This window comes from Rattus rattus, chromosome 2 (assembly GCF_011064425.1).
Source record: "Rattus rattus isolate New Zealand chromosome 2, Rrattus_CSIRO_v1, whole genome shotgun sequence".
Classification (NCBI taxonomy): Eukaryota; Metazoa; Chordata; class Mammalia; order Rodentia; family Muridae; genus Rattus; species Rattus rattus.
Genome location: NC_046155.1, coordinates 202207590 through 202222940, shown reverse-complemented (window position 1 = coordinate 202222940; position 15351 = coordinate 202207590). Strand labels below are relative to the sequence as shown.

At 43.7% G+C, this 15351-nt stretch overlaps 1 protein-coding gene across 1 annotated transcript in view; it reads left to right on the top strand.

Moving 5' to 3' along the window:
* The first annotated feature begins 396 nt into the window (after positions 1-396).
* Adamts16 (ADAM metallopeptidase with thrombospondin type 1 motif 16) overlaps positions 397-15351 on the top strand; it is a 124510-nt gene continuing 109555 nt past the window's right edge. Inside the window, exons 1-3 of the mRNA XM_032894833.1 lie at positions 397-678; positions 788-890; positions 6419-6747. Of these exons, the coding sequence (XP_032750724.1) occupies positions 619-678; positions 788-890; positions 6419-6747 (492 nt within the window). The 5' untranslated portion in view covers positions 397-618. The remainder of the gene's footprint in view (positions 679-787; positions 891-6418; positions 6748-15351) is intronic.

Here is a 15351-nt window from a genome sequence, read left to right as displayed (position 1 = left end):
ATGGAGTAGAGCAAATGTCTGCCCTCCATTTTGCCCTTAGGTGAGACGTCCCACAGAACTGCAGCAGTGGCAGTTGGCAGAGGACTTTGGAGTAACACACCAGGAGAGTTTTCCACAACAGAACAAGAGTGGATGGTTAGATACTACTGACCTTGTCTCTACCCCATGTTCTCAGGTAAGTGGACAAAACACCCCCCCTGCTGGGTTATAGGTGTGAAGGATGCCCAGTATTTACCACAGGTCTGCTTCATCTCCTCTCCCTGCCACTCCTCTCTGACCCTCCTCCCCCTTGTACCCCTCCTCCCTGCTTTACTCCCTCCTCTATCCCCTCCCCTCTCCTCTCCTTTGCCCTCCCTAGCCCTGCCCTCTCCTTCCCTACCCTCCTCCCTGCTGTCCCATGGTTGAGGCGAGTGCTCTGCCGCCCCCGCCACCATTGCCACTCCACCCCCTGGTGCAGAGCGAAGCTGCAGTGATAACTCCGATGTGTGTGGTGGAGTCGCTGACTGGAACCCCTGCGATTTTGCCGGGTCGATCCTCTGCACCCTAGCACACTGCTAACACCAGTGACCCAGTCTAGACCACTGAGCTGAGTCCTGTGAGCCCGCGGGGCACAGAGCTATGGAACCCCGTGGTTGCTTTGCGCTCTGGGTGCTGTTGCTGGCGCAGCTCAGTGAGCAGGTGAGTGGCGCTAGGGCCAGCAGAGTCTCTGAAGGCTGGAGTGCATTCCTCCCTCGGCCGAACTCTGCAGTACCGTTTTACTGAGGTGTCCTCATTTTTTTTTTTCTAGCAAACACCTGCGTGCGCCCTAGGACCTGCAGCTGCAGAGACTGAGCGCCTGGGAGACCCTCATCCTCCCTCTTCCTCCGGGTCGGACTGGCTGGAAACCAGCGGTAAGTTCGCGTGGTGGGAACTCTCGGTTCCTCACAGGTAAGCGGCCCGCAACCCCCTCTACACTGGTCTAAAAGCCTCCTGGGGTTCAGGACGCCAAAAGTTTTGAAGATACCATCCTGCTTTTTCATTTCATTGTGAGCACACGCTCACGAGTGACTTCCGACCAATGTCTGTATCATATTTCCTAGTAAAATGGTAACGACTAGCCAGTGTTACATTGGAGAAGGGGTGATATATCTGAGCGTAGGGAGACTCCAGGTCACTCTATATATTAACACAGTGAACGCAACATTAATGTATACACCAAATCTATCTTAAGCAACGTAGTCCCCACTCCAGCATCTCCCCTCTCGCCTTTCAGCCTTCTTTCTCCACCTTTGACTGTCACAGGAAGAAACAAAAGGCGACTTACTTAATATTACTAGCACAGGGGACATCCCGAGGAATGTTAGTGTTGTGTCCTGGACATGCTTGGACTAGAATCGGAGTCTTCTTCTACAAGGCACAGTCATCTCAGTGATTATTCACAAGTGACTGTCCCCTGTGAAGTGTCCTAGCAATGACAGCTGATGACCAAGAAAGCGAACAAGCGCACTTGCTAAGAGGCTCTACTCCGAGCTGGGTCCATAGCAAAGGCTGGACTTTACTCACCCTGTCCTGTCTTGGGATGAATTAGCCTGAGAGTGTTAGGAGAATTGGCGACCAGAGGCGAGCCAGGTTTAATCTTCTCGGCAGACTTTCAGAAGATGTACACAATTAAAGAACTGACACTCCGGATATCTTCATTATCGCTTTCTTCCTCATGATAAACTTAGAACTGAATTCTTCCTATGGTTAAGGGTTAGATGAATCTCGACCTGAGTGCCACTGGAGGGCGCCAGACGCAAACAGTACAGTGACTTAGCCTCTGCAAGGGCTGGTTGTGTTTGAAGTTCACCCTCTGTCACCTGCATCTCCAACCAGCTTCTGCTCCTCTTATTTCTAATCCCGAAACATCAGGACCCACAGGAGGTGTCCATGCTCTAACTTAGAACTTTGCTCTGCTTTCAGAATAAAATCGGAAAAATCCCATAGGAACTTGTGGCATTTTGTACATTAATTTATTATGTGTGTAGGGTGCATAGCATTGTGGTCACGGGACAACTTGTGGGAGTTCAGGGATCAAACTCTGGTTGTCAGACTTAGCATGGAGCAGGCTACCCCACTTGGGACACTTCTATTGCACTGATGAAGTGTTAGCCAAGATGATAACATTATAGACAGAACACTATTCAGGAAGAGAAGACAAGCTTAGTGCCCAAGGTCACAGGCAGGCTTCTCATGCCTAATGTCTCAGTCCTGGATCCCAGAGGCAGTGTTTTCATGGGAGACTCTCACTTGCCTGGTCAGAGTGTGCAGAGAGGGTGTGAGTTCTTGCAAGCTGGTGCTAACTTGTGGAGGCAAGATACCGTCACCCCTTCCTGGTCATCAAAAGAGAAAAAGGCAGAGTGGACAGCAGTCACGCAGCAGAGGCAAGGTGTGACAGAGCACATGTGACCTTCAGGTCTGCATATTGTGCATGGCTCATCTCCATGATACAAGGTAATTTTTTAATTAGCTCTTTTGAGCTGTTTTGAGTTTGACCTAAGGTGAGAGCTGTAAGGGTTTTGGCTGTTTTTGCTGCATTTGTGCGGTAATTATGCAGTAGGAAAGGGAGCCTCACACACCCCTTGAGGCAATGATGGATAACTAAACTGAGATAAATTGGGTTATCAAGCACGAACGCATCGATTTACATCTTGATGGCTTTTTATTGCCTTTTATTTCTTGTTTCCTCCGTGGTTTTCTTCCCTATTTGTCATTGTGATAACATCCATGGTTTCTGCAAGAGCATGGCACAGATTTTAAGCTTTTTAAAAACTTTGGGCTTCCAGATCTCAAGGCAAATTTCAGAAATTCTTTAGGCTTTTAACTCGGGGATAGAGAGATTGCTCAGAGGCTAAGGGTACTGACCACCTCTGCCTCCCTCATTCTCGTTCCTTGCCCCAGGCAGTCTCATTTCTAATTTAAATATTGTACATGGGTATGTTTTACACACATGTGCAAGCTGTCAGCTCCCTAGTAAGAAACAGTTTATATTTGTTTTTCTGGGTCTTATTTTACTTACTTACATTGATGATCTATGGTTACATACATTTTCCTGCAAGCAAATGACTTGGCTATTTACCCCATCTCCAGTGTGTGTGTGTGTGTGTGTGTGTGTGTGTGTGTGTGTGTGTGTGTCTGCCTGTCAGTCTTTATGCTTATCATTTTCCATATCTGATCAACGGATGACTAGGTGATCACCTAGGCTGATTACATAACTTGGCTACTGTGAAAACTGTTGAGAGTCTCTGTGGTATGCTGACTGTGTGTTGTGTAAGTACATATCCAGGATTGGTATGACTGGATGACATGGCTGCAATTATCTTTCTTCATACAACGAAGCTCACTAATTAGGCTAAGAACAATGACTTGTGCCTCTTGTCTTTATTCCACTATACTCAAAGGAGGGGGAAGTAGCTAGAAGGGATACTGAATCCCATGAGGATTCAGATGTGCTAGCCAACAATACCCCAGGCAACCTGCCTGCCTCACAGAGCAGAGAGTGTCATGTGAAGGAAAGTGCTTTGGCAAACTGCAAAGCACCCATGAAAGGACAACGGATGCACCTACATTCTCTCTTCAGACTTGCTGAATCCTGCTATGCTTCCCTGCCCCCTTTGCCATATATCAGGTTGTCTGATCCTCCATAATCCTATGTAACGTCTTATAAAAGACAGAGTGTCTTACCCGACCAAAGCTAAATCTCCTGCTCTGGTCTCTGATGCTGTGTCTCTATCTGCTGCCCATCCATCCATCCATCCAGCTGTTCCCACTTAAACAGTATGGCTAGGTGTATAGATTAGGCTTGGGACTGGAGAGAAACACACCAGCTTTGGACTAGAAGAAGAAGGAGGTCTCAGTAGCAAAAGCCCTGGCCTTATGCTCTGATATGTGGAAGGTACCGTACCCAAAGTCTTGGTGCCCTCCCATCCTCACCTTGACATGATTGTCAGCAATAGAGAAACCCATCAGGGTGCCCTGCCTCTAATCTCCAACCCTCCCTGACTCTCCTAAACCCAACCACATGGCTTTTGTGGCATGTCCGTGGCCACTGTCTGTGCTTCCATTTTACCTGTCTATTGTTTGTCAGAAGGGACTAGCAGCAGACAGACAAGTGCCCTCTCAAAATAAATTGGTGATAATTACCTGGATACCACTCACCTATAACCAAGTCATAACCTATACATGAGTCTGAACATGCTGAGTCAGAAGTGCCCTGGTTCCCAAGCATCTAGGAGAGCTACCTCTTAAGAGCCTGTTGGCCATCCATAGAGGACACCTGTGTTTAGAATGTTGGAGTTGGTAAAACTCCAAATGTGCTGTATCTCCAGTCCGAAGGATCGCCTGCTGGACTGTCAGGTTAGACCCCTCCATCCCCCGTTTGAAGTGATGGGCTTTGCAAAGACTCCTCACTGTAAGCTCAGAGAAAGGCCTGACACCTTGCTGGCCTGTTGTGTTTAGCGATTAGGAAAAAAAAAAATACAGGCACAAAACCCTCCCAACCTTCATATACAACTGGACACACTCCATGCTTAATTAAATATTTCAAAGACATGAACCAAGCTAATCTCAAACTAAAAAAAAAAAAAAAATTAACCTTGGCCTTGAAAAAGTCACCTTGGCCACGGGTCTCAGCTGATAACATGGCTGAGTAGTCAGCTGTGACCCTGATCTAGAAGCGCAACCCTTGACTCCCACCTCCTGGAGACATCCCTGGATTGTGGACAAAGAGAAGATATTGTAAATGGTAGTAATGAGTGGGGAAAGACCTGGTCATCATCTTAAACAATAAAAAGATGATTTTTCAGAATGGCAGAAGCCATTTCAATATACATAGAATCTCAGCAGAGCTCAGGAACCTAGTTCTGCCAACTGTGGTGGGCGGTGACTCTGAGTACTGTATGAGCAGATTCTGCACTTTCAGCCATGTAAGCCTGACAGAGTCTTGGAGGTGTCTTTCACTTTTTATAAATTGGCTTAGTTGAATGCTCTTCAGACCAAGACACCAGAGAATGGTAAGACCTGACCCAGGGACATGCTCACAATGATGTCACAAGAACTCAGCTGGACAAAAGGAAGACCAGGGCAACAGGCAAGTTGATGGTGGCTCAGGGGTGCATGAGCTTTCGCTGTAGTGATCTGTGAATCCTGGCATTTGACTCTGGTCTGTATTCCCTCCTGTGTGTTCAATGATTTCTGAATTAAATAAACATCAAGGTGGAATATCATATTTTCTGTGTTTTTTTTCAGGTTTATATCTTCCTGGTAAACTTTCTTACGCTTTTTATATTGGATATTTTATGTATTTACGTTTCAAATGATATTCTATTTCCAGGTTCCCCCTTCCCATCCCCTTTCCCCCTTCTTCTATGAGGATGCTCCCCCTCCCATTCACCCACTCCCACCTGAACACCCTGGCATTCCCCTACACTGGGGAAAGGAGCCTTCACAGAACCAAGGGCCTCTCCGCCTATTGATGCCAGACACTGCCTTTCTTTGCTACATATGTGGTTGGATCCCCATGTGTACTCTTTGGTCAGTGGTTTAGTCCCTGGGAGCTCTGGGGGTTCTGGTTGGTTGATATTGTTCTTCCTATGGGGTTGCAAACCCCTCAGCTACCTCAGTACTTTCTCTAATTCCTTCATAGGAGTCCCCCTGCTCAATCCAATGGTTGGCTGCAAGCATCTTAATCTATATCAGTAGGGCTCTGGCAGAGCCTCTCAGGAGCCACCCATGTCAGGCTCCTGTCAGCAAGCACTTCTTGGCATCAGCAATAATGACTGGGTTTGGTGGCTGCAGATGGGATGGATCCCCCGGTGGGGCAGTCTCCGGATGGCCCTTACTTCAGTCTCTGCCCCATTCTTTGTCCCTGTATTTCCTCCCGTGAGTATTTTATTCCCCCTTCTAAGAAGGATGGAAGCATCCACATTTTGGTCTTCCTTCTTCTTGATGTTTTCTATTTTTGTTTTTGTTATTTTAATTACAGCACTTGAGGCAGCATTTTGTCAGTTCAGTGAAGGTTTTCAGACAAAACATAAAGTGTATGAAGAAAGGAATGCTTCACAACTTTTTATAAACCATAAGGCCACCTTTTCATTTCCAGTAAGAGATGAGGGGGTGATTTCAACATCCACACAGTCTCCGATTCACACAGAGAGATAAATACCAGAGCTACAGGAGGAAACGAGGGAAACACACTTCAGAGCTGCCATAACACTTTATTCCTGACACAGCAGATTCTACTGCTCATAAATGAAGGGAAAATATACCACATCAAAGGCGAGCTGCTCCTTTAGGATTATACTTCATTATTTACTCACAGAGCAGCTGTCATGCGTAGTCACTGTGAGATTCTTCTCCGCACCCTGAAATTACTCATGCTTTTCTCCTCTCCCAATTTCAGAGTATGACCTGGTGTCTGCCTATGAGGTAGACCACAGTGGGGATTATGTATCCTATGACATCATGCATCACCAGCGGCGACGGAGAAGAGCTGTGACCCAGTCAAAAGGAGATGCCCTTCATCTACGGCTGAAGGGCCCCAGGCATGACCTCCACCTAGACCTGAAAGCTGCCAGCAACTTGATGGCTCCTGGATTCATGGTGCAAACTCTGGGGAAGGGAGGCACCAAGTCTGTACAGATGTTTCCAGCAGAGGAGAACTGCTTTTATCAAGGGGCCTTAAGGTCCCAGGGGAATTCTTCTGTGGCCCTTTCTACCTGCCAAGGTTTGGTGAGTATAGACAGCACTGGCTGTCTACAAGGCATGAGGTGCCAATGTCGGGGAGGCAGAACCAGGTTCCTGGAGAACAATTTCACCTGTTCTGTTACAGCAGTAGACATTTCTGCGATCTGTGACAGCAGGTGGAAATATTCTGTGCTCTACTCTTCAATAGAATGGAACAATAGAATGGTCAATAGACTGGAACACCCACCATTTTCTGTTCCAAAAAAAAAAAAACCTGTAAGAATACTTGTTTTTGAAAGAAACGCACATAAGAAATTGTGGCCATGTCTGAATACATTAACAATATTTTAGTTGTTAATTTTTTGTGTGGGCCCACAGTGGAAAGTGGAGAAACAGTCATTGTTTTGAACTAATGTGTTATTGTTATGTGTTGATGGCTTAGTTGTCTTGAGTATTTGTTGGGATGTGTGCAACTATTAGAATGTTGTGTCTGCCCTCTTGACAATGGCTATGTGTTTATACATCAGGGAATTCATTGATGCTGAGGCTGTCCTGGTCTTGTCAGACTGGGGATCTTTCTAGGTGCTTTCTGATCTCTGGGTATCTAATCAGATTTTGCTCCCAGCTTCAGGGAGCTCAGAATAAAGATCACCTAGCTGCCTTTTGTCCTCTTGACAAAAGTGACTTTAACAAAGATAGTTTACTTTGTATCCCCATTGTCAGTGCTGAGTATCATAGTGGAGGAGTCACGTGTTAGAGGTAGCTGGTGACATTACATCTCAATCAGGAAGTTGGGGTTGATGAATCCTGGTAGGTATTATGCTTGGTTTCTCCCTTTTCCATAGTCTGGGTCTCCTGCCCATGAGCTGGTACCACCCAAATTTAGAATGATTCCTCCCTCCTCAGTTAACCTAATCTAAGTGGTCTGTCTCAAGACTGGTCAGAGGTATATCTCCATAGCAACTCTTAATCCTGTCAAGTTGAAAATCAATATTAACCTTCACCACAGTTAATAGTTAGGGTTACACAGGCAGAAATCTGGATGGATTTTCTCAAGATAATTTCATAGTTTAGAAAAATACCAAAACATAATATTAGAGACGGATAAGTAAGTAAAGTGGAATATAAGGGATTTAAAATACATCTAGTCAAAACATTAATTTAAAAAAAAGATTTGGGCATTGATTGCGTCTCTAGCAAAGGCCTCCACTTTCTTTATTCTGAATATCTTCTTTGGGAAGGGAGATTTAAATTCCTTCATCTCATAAAAAATCTGTATATGTGTTTGAGAACGGTATATGCTAAAAGGCTGTGTTCATATGTTCATAGCTAGCTGCTTACAGTACATAATCACTTGCAAATGCTTTTAAAATACTAATAGTCTGTCTTTGGTGGAATTTGATATGAGCTGATATCATGCTTGCTTCTTTTGTAAGAGACTTTTGGTTAGAGAGTAGACACAAGCAGTTGTCTGGGCTAGTGTGGTAGTTACTTGTCATTCTTGTTAAGCATGAGGACATACGGATGATTTATTCCACTCTATCAAGAAAAATAAATCATCTTTAATTAAAAACCCAAACATATCATGTAATACACAAAAAATTAAGACACCCTTGGCTTCATTCCCAAAAGATGTAATCCATGAAAGAAAGTATCTGTAAGTCATGGCCTTCTAAATCCAATCACCGGTGGCTTTGGCTACAGAGAGTGGGGAAGGTGCTTTTAGTTAGCATTAGAGATGAAGGCTCACTGGTGACCTGGAGGTGCCCAGCAGCAGAGCTCTCCCAGGTAGCTGAGTAATTACACAGAATCTGCCCATAAGTCTAAATAACTGGGAGTAGTTTGAGATTTTTGACTCTTTGAACTTGATGGGAGTTAACAGCAAGAGTTGTAAATGTGCTTTGATGGAAGACAGAGAAGTGATAAAGGTAGACCAGAAGGTTTTCTCTGAGCAATAAACAATGGACGCAGATACTGAGACCACAAGAATATGCTCTACTTCTGATCTTCTAAATGAATACAGTGCAGCTTTTCTTTCTCTCCAATCCAAAGAATCTGAGGTGCGTGATGCCAGTAAGGACAAATTAAAGGCATTTTAAACAAAGTCTCACAGTCCTCTATCTTTAGACAATACAGACTTGGAGGTAGTCCCAGGGAGCTGTGTGCTGGTTTGTTTTATGTCTACTTTATACACTCTAGAGTTATCTGAAATTTTGAAAATGCTTCCATAAAATTCAGCTGTACAGCATGCTCTAATTAGTGATTGATACGGGGAAGACCCAGTCCACAGCAGGTGGTGCCATTCTTGGGCTGGCTTCTATAAGAAAGCTGGGTAATTAAGCCACATAGAGCAAGCCAGAAAACAGCACCCTCCATGACCACTGCTTCAGCTCCTGTCTTCTGGTTCCTGCCCTCTTTGAGTTCCTGTCCTGATTTCCCTCGTTGAGGGACTGCTACCTGGAAGCATAAGTCAAAAAACTCTTTCCTCCACATCTTGCTTTAGGTCATGCTCTTTCGTCAGGGCAATAGAAACCCCTACTAAGACAAGCTGTTAAATCTGCTCTGTGTTCCTGATTGTGGTCGCTCTGTCTTTCAAGTATGCACACATTGAATGACAAGTCCTTTTATATCCATTGGCATATCAACTCGCATATTCAGCTGGATGGAGTAGGTAGTAAGTCACAGCCCTCAGATGGAATTTTACTTGCTCTTTTACTGAAGATAGAACTGGGGCCTTCCAGCTGCCAGACAAATGCTGTCCCTGTGAAATACCAAAGGCTGGAGCTAACGATTGCATGGGGTTTCTCCCACTGGTCCCACTCATGCTGCTCTCTAACGGGAGCTCGGGGAAAGAAGAACATTTTGCCATTTTCTTGCTGTGGAGCAGGGCTCGGTGACCATGCACCCACAGTCAGCAAGGAGAAGGAGCTATAAGCTCTGAGTGGCCTCTAGGAGGCCTGAGGAAGGAGGGGATTTGGTGGGGTAAGAGGAGGAGCTGCTGTTGGTTGGATGATGAGGTCAGGCTGTAGACTCCTTTGTGCAAACATAGATGTTTCTGTGGTTTTATACAGGCCTGTCTGGCTCTCCTGGGGAAATTCTGAGCTGGCAACAGCCAAAGGCCTTTACATGGTCAGTTCAATTCCTGCACATAGCTTGTAGAGACAGCTCTAAATTGTCCTCCCATGGTATCTGAGGCCTTTTCTGGAAAGACAGCTTAAGCACTTACTTATTTAAAGGATTTATGTCTAGCGTTCACCAGCCATAGCCATTGATTTCATTATTATCCACACTTTGACTGAGCCCAGGAGATATACTGAACACGCTATGTTGTCTAGTAGGTAATGCTGAGTGCCTCCTGCTTATAGCCCAGAGGATAAAAATATTACTTTTCATTAAAAAAAAACATACTGCTTAAGAATGTAACATTCAACTAGAGAAATGGCATATGGCTATAAGAACACACCATTTTCAAATATATGTGTGTAGATTCACTGCCTCATCTGCCTCTACCCTCAGGTTTTGAACTTAAAAACATTCTCCTAACAGTCCTTTGGGCAATGAGGATCACTGTCAAAGTTCATTGATGGTATTGTCCTGTTGATAATAAATACATACTTGCCAGAAAAAGGGGATAAAACACTAAAATGAGCAGTTCTTTAAAAGTTGCAGCCAGATCAATGGGTCATAGGACAAGAAAACATTGGATGAATAAATTGCTTCCATTGAGTTGGCTGATGGCCATGTCTGTGAGAGACTGTTTTGATTGGGGATTAATCAAATCCCCAGCCCACTGTGGGTGGCACCACCCCTAGGCAGATGGGCCTGGGATATGTAGGAGAGAGCTGAGTATGAACTCCAGGGCAAGCCAGGAAGCAGCATTCCCCCATGAATTCCACTTGCACTCTAGTTTGAGTTTCTGTCTTGATCGCCCTTGGATTCAGGTTGCAACTTGAATGTGGGAGCTGAAACAAACCCTTCCCTGTGGAGTTGATTTTACTTGGTGTTTTATCATGGCAAAAATGAAGCAATCTAGAATAGTTTCGGTAATGAATGAACCCCTCAGCATGGTAACTCTGCAGCTTACCCACTCTGCATCTCAGGAGATGTTTGCTGTCTGGTGAGAAAGACTAGAGAACAGGTGACTTTCCCACAGGTGAGAAAACAGAAACTGTGGATGTGAGGAGAACTCAGCCCATCCTGATAGGAAGAGGGCGATGTCCAAAAGCCACTTCCAAGCTACAGTCTCTTGTAGAGTTTGGTTGTTCTGACCAGAAATAGAGACAAGGCAGGCATATGTGTGGGGCAGCTGCTGACACTGTTGAACTATGGAGTCCCATGATAGCACCACCCAGGAACCTCGAGAGACTGATTTTTGCATACCTAAGATTATACTGGATAAGGTCTCAGAATGCTAAAATCACTTCTAGTCATCTTGGTTCTGTGTCAGAGTATTTTGATTAGAAATACATTTTGCTAAATAAACATATCTTTACAGAAGTATCTGCTATATTAAATTTTCTATCAAAGGACAGCACACATCTGTTGTTCACTGCCTTTGAGGTCTCATGATTTTCAGCCCCCTCCTCTGTGATGATCCCTGGGGTTGGGAGGAGGGAACCTGATATGGATATTCCCCTTAGGGATGGACACTGCAGCCCTCTATTCTCTGCTCATCGACCAGTGAGTGTCTGTTGATCGTCATCTCCTGTAAACGGACCCTTCTCTGATGAGGTTGAGAAATGCACTGACATATGCACTTAATGAAAAGACGTTAGGAGTTGGTTTATGCTATGTGTACTTAGCACGGTAATAGCTTCTCCTCTAAGGCCTGCAACCTTTCCTAGCCATAAGTTCATGACTGTGTTAGAGATGCCAGCCTTTTTTAGACTATCTTATGAATTATGCAAGAGTACTTCTGCTCTCACCTTGAAACCTCAAGTTGTTATTTGCTAACTAAAATTATTTTTTCTTATAATAAATTCTTTTACAAAATTAAAAACAAAAATATTAGGCCTGGGATATAGTACAGTGCCAAAACATGTTCCAGGTGCCTAGCACACCCTGCATGCAAACTTGAGAAGCACCACTATCAAAAGAGAAATGAAGAGGGTATATATGAGAGGAAGGGAGAGGGAGAAGGAGAGTGCGGGGAGGAGAGGGAGAGAAATCGAATATGCTCTACATTTATTTCGATATACACATAAAGACAAAAAATGTTTTATAATCCATTCCAGCTGATATCTTTCTACAACTAATGCTAAACACTTTACATTCCCCTTTGAAGTCTGTAGAGTTTATCAAAACCGGGCGTAGTTTTGATAAAACTACTTTAGAAGCTCTAATAGTCAATACTTCCAAGAGAGTTTGTTTAGAAATCTATCTTGTCAGATATGACAAGAATAAATTTTCTTACAGGATTTCATCTAGTTCTGTATTTGGATTGGCCTTTTATATAAAAAGCCAATATGACTTAATGACATATGGCATACTATTTGCATGAAATTTAGTTCCCCTGATATAAAACATTATTTTTGTTTTGGCATTGCTGTATAGAGTATCATTTCTCCTAAAAATTACATTATTCTCTTGCTTTCAAAGATAATTCAAAAGAGCATAAATGTCACAAGAGCGCTGGTGCTTAAACGTCCCCTCACATGGTTGGAGAGTTGCTTGGGGAACTGGTTTGAATTGTACTCAGTTGTATTTCCAGCCACAAGCTCCAGGAATTCCCTGGAAACTCCAGCCATTGAGAGATTTTTCTACAGCAGCCAATAAATCCTAGAAAATGCTGAAGTTCTGCCAAACTTTCAACTGATGGAAAAATGTTCTTGGGCCAGGAAAATGAGAAAGCAGGAATAGATCGGAAGGAATCAGCATTGAGGACAGACAACAGAGATGAGACACGTTCTGAAACATTGCCTGGCAACAGCGTCCGCAGATACCTACTACCTCTTGGGAGGCGGGGCCTCTGCTCAAAGTCAGTTATGATGAGGACAGGTTTTTAAGACAACTGTGGGAAAATAGTGGGTGGTTTCAGAAACATCTACTGGTTACATAGGAATAGATACAATGTCAGAAAAATGTTTGTTGTTTGCTTTTGAGATTAAATTTAATTACATTTCTCTCTACCCTTTTCTTCCTTTAAATCTTCCTGTATGATTCTCCCTTGTTCTTTTTCAAATCCATTGCTTCTTTTATCACTAATTGCATGCATATTGCAAATATATGCACATGGATTATGCAAATATATGCATGTGTGATGTATGCAGATATATGCAGATATATACTTCTAGCTATAACCTGTGCAGTGTACAGTCTATGTAACGTTACTTGTATATATGTTTTCAGGGCTGACCATTTCATACTAGAGAAGCATTTGGTGTGCTCTTCCCTGGGGAAGGTGACCTCTCCCACTCCCTTAGAAATAGATTGGAAGGAATTAGCATTGAGGACAGACAACAGAGATGATACACATTCTGAAACATTGCCTGGCAACAGCTTTCCTTAGGTGCCTGTAGTTCTTTGTGCAGAGCTGAGGCCTCATGGGCTTTTCCCATCCACTTTGGTGTGTCCATCCATGGGCGTCATTGTTGTTCACGTTTGGCCAGTCATGTTGATGGGACTTAATGGGTATAGGAAACAATCTTACAGCAAACTCCCTGATTCTGTGACTTCTACACTCTCTCTGCTGCTTCTTTGGCAGTATTTGGGTACAAAAGTGTTTTGTAGATGTAGTCAGTCACTTGGGACTGGACTCCACAACTTTGCATTTTGATTGGTTGTGGTTTTCTGTAAGTGGTCTCCATCTGTTTCAAAGAGAAGTTTTCTTGATGATTATCTGTGGTTATATGGACAGATATTTATAGATTATTGTTAAGAATTATGTTGGTTTTGTAATTTGGTGGTTGTAAATTATCCTCTAATAACCGTGACTCCCATAGCTTTGAGTAGCTAGCCAGGTTTCCAATACCAGGCATGGCTTTCTTCTTTGGGGAGGGGGACTTAACTTCAACAAAAGGAATGTTGGTTGCCCTCAAGGTTCGTGTGCGTCTATTGCATCCTTAAGTTGAAGTAACTGCAACATTGCCAGAAGTAGATCAAAGCCATGTTACATGAGATAATCTTTTGTGCTTTAACCGATTATGGATTTGGCCTAGAGGCTTAAGTAGTTGTTGTTGTTGTTGTTGTTGTTGTTGTTGTTGTTGTATCTTCTCCGACTGTATATAACTTAAAATATTTCATTTATTTTTGCATACATTCTGCCACATGGCTGATTACCTGTGCTCAGGTACATGCATTCATCTAATCACATCTTCTCGGTGGATCCCCTGCCTGGCTCTATCCCAGAATTCTTTCTCCTCTCAGATGCCCTACCTCTATTTCCTGCCTAAGTCATAGACCACAGGGTTTTTACTTGACAGGTAATGCATCCATATAGTACATAAGATATTTTCTCTACACTTGAGATGCAAATAATAGATAAGTTTAGCTATAAGCCCATGTTTATAATGATATATGTTTTATTATTCTGACCTCAGTTTTTGAGATGCTAAGTGGTAATGTGGTGCTTTGCCGTCATTCCAAGCCATGGTGGGTTTTAGAAGTCTAGGATGAGGCTGTGAACATCTTTTGTGCAGGGCTCTGTTTATTGTAATGCTGTGTGATATTACCTTTTTATTAAAAGACAAGCAACAGAAAGACCTTAAGTGCTAGACTTTTTTGCAGAGACCTTGATAGTAAAGCAATTGGAACCTTGATCTGGAGCATGTACCAGGTAGCAGGCAGGGAGAATACAATGACAGGCTTCCCTATGGTTACCCTGTGGAGGTTCTAACGTCCTTTTGCAATGAAGCAGTCCCTCCTCTGGTCCCACCAGGGGCAGCAATTATATGCTTTCTTACTGTGGACAGGCTTAAAGCAATGGTTTGTGTAATGGTCATGGGGTCACAGTGCTCATGTTCAATCTCAGTGTAGCCAGAAGATTCTTCATGACCAAGATCTCTCTGAAACCAGCCCAAAGGAACAAATGTGCACAGTGACTGTAATCATGGACTTTGAGGGATGGTTTGTTTGTGGGACTGTTTTAGGAATAAGGGTGCACAAAACTACCATGAAGGAGTAATGTTGAGCAAACCCCAGCCCCAAGCAGAGTCCAATGGAAAGATCTTTAAAGGCCCTGGCTGTAGGCTCTGAGCAGGGGAGCTGGTTATATCTGCTTGGCTCACACAAATTTACTTTCTGAAACTTCATTAGTATCGCGAGGGTTTCCTCCTCCTCACCTGAAGTCCCATGTGACCCATACAAAGCTTCCTTTCAACCTCCTTAACTCTATTCACAACCCCACCCTCACCCCATAGCTCTGCTTTTGTTTCCTATTTATCCGTATGCATCGAGTTTACTGAGAAGAGTCCAATAAGGAGAAAGAAACTACAAAAGAAATTTTAGGAAAAACCTTAAGAAGCCATGAAAGAATGGAGAGTTCAAGAAACTCTGATACCACCATCGAAGAGCAAGGAGCAGTGAACGCTGAGAAACCTAGGGAGACTTTGCATTATTAAAATTCAGAAGCTGGCCTCGAAACTTTGAGTATAAGGAGCTACCTGGCTGTTGCTAGTGTTCAGAGACAGTAGATGCTTGAGGAAAACTGCA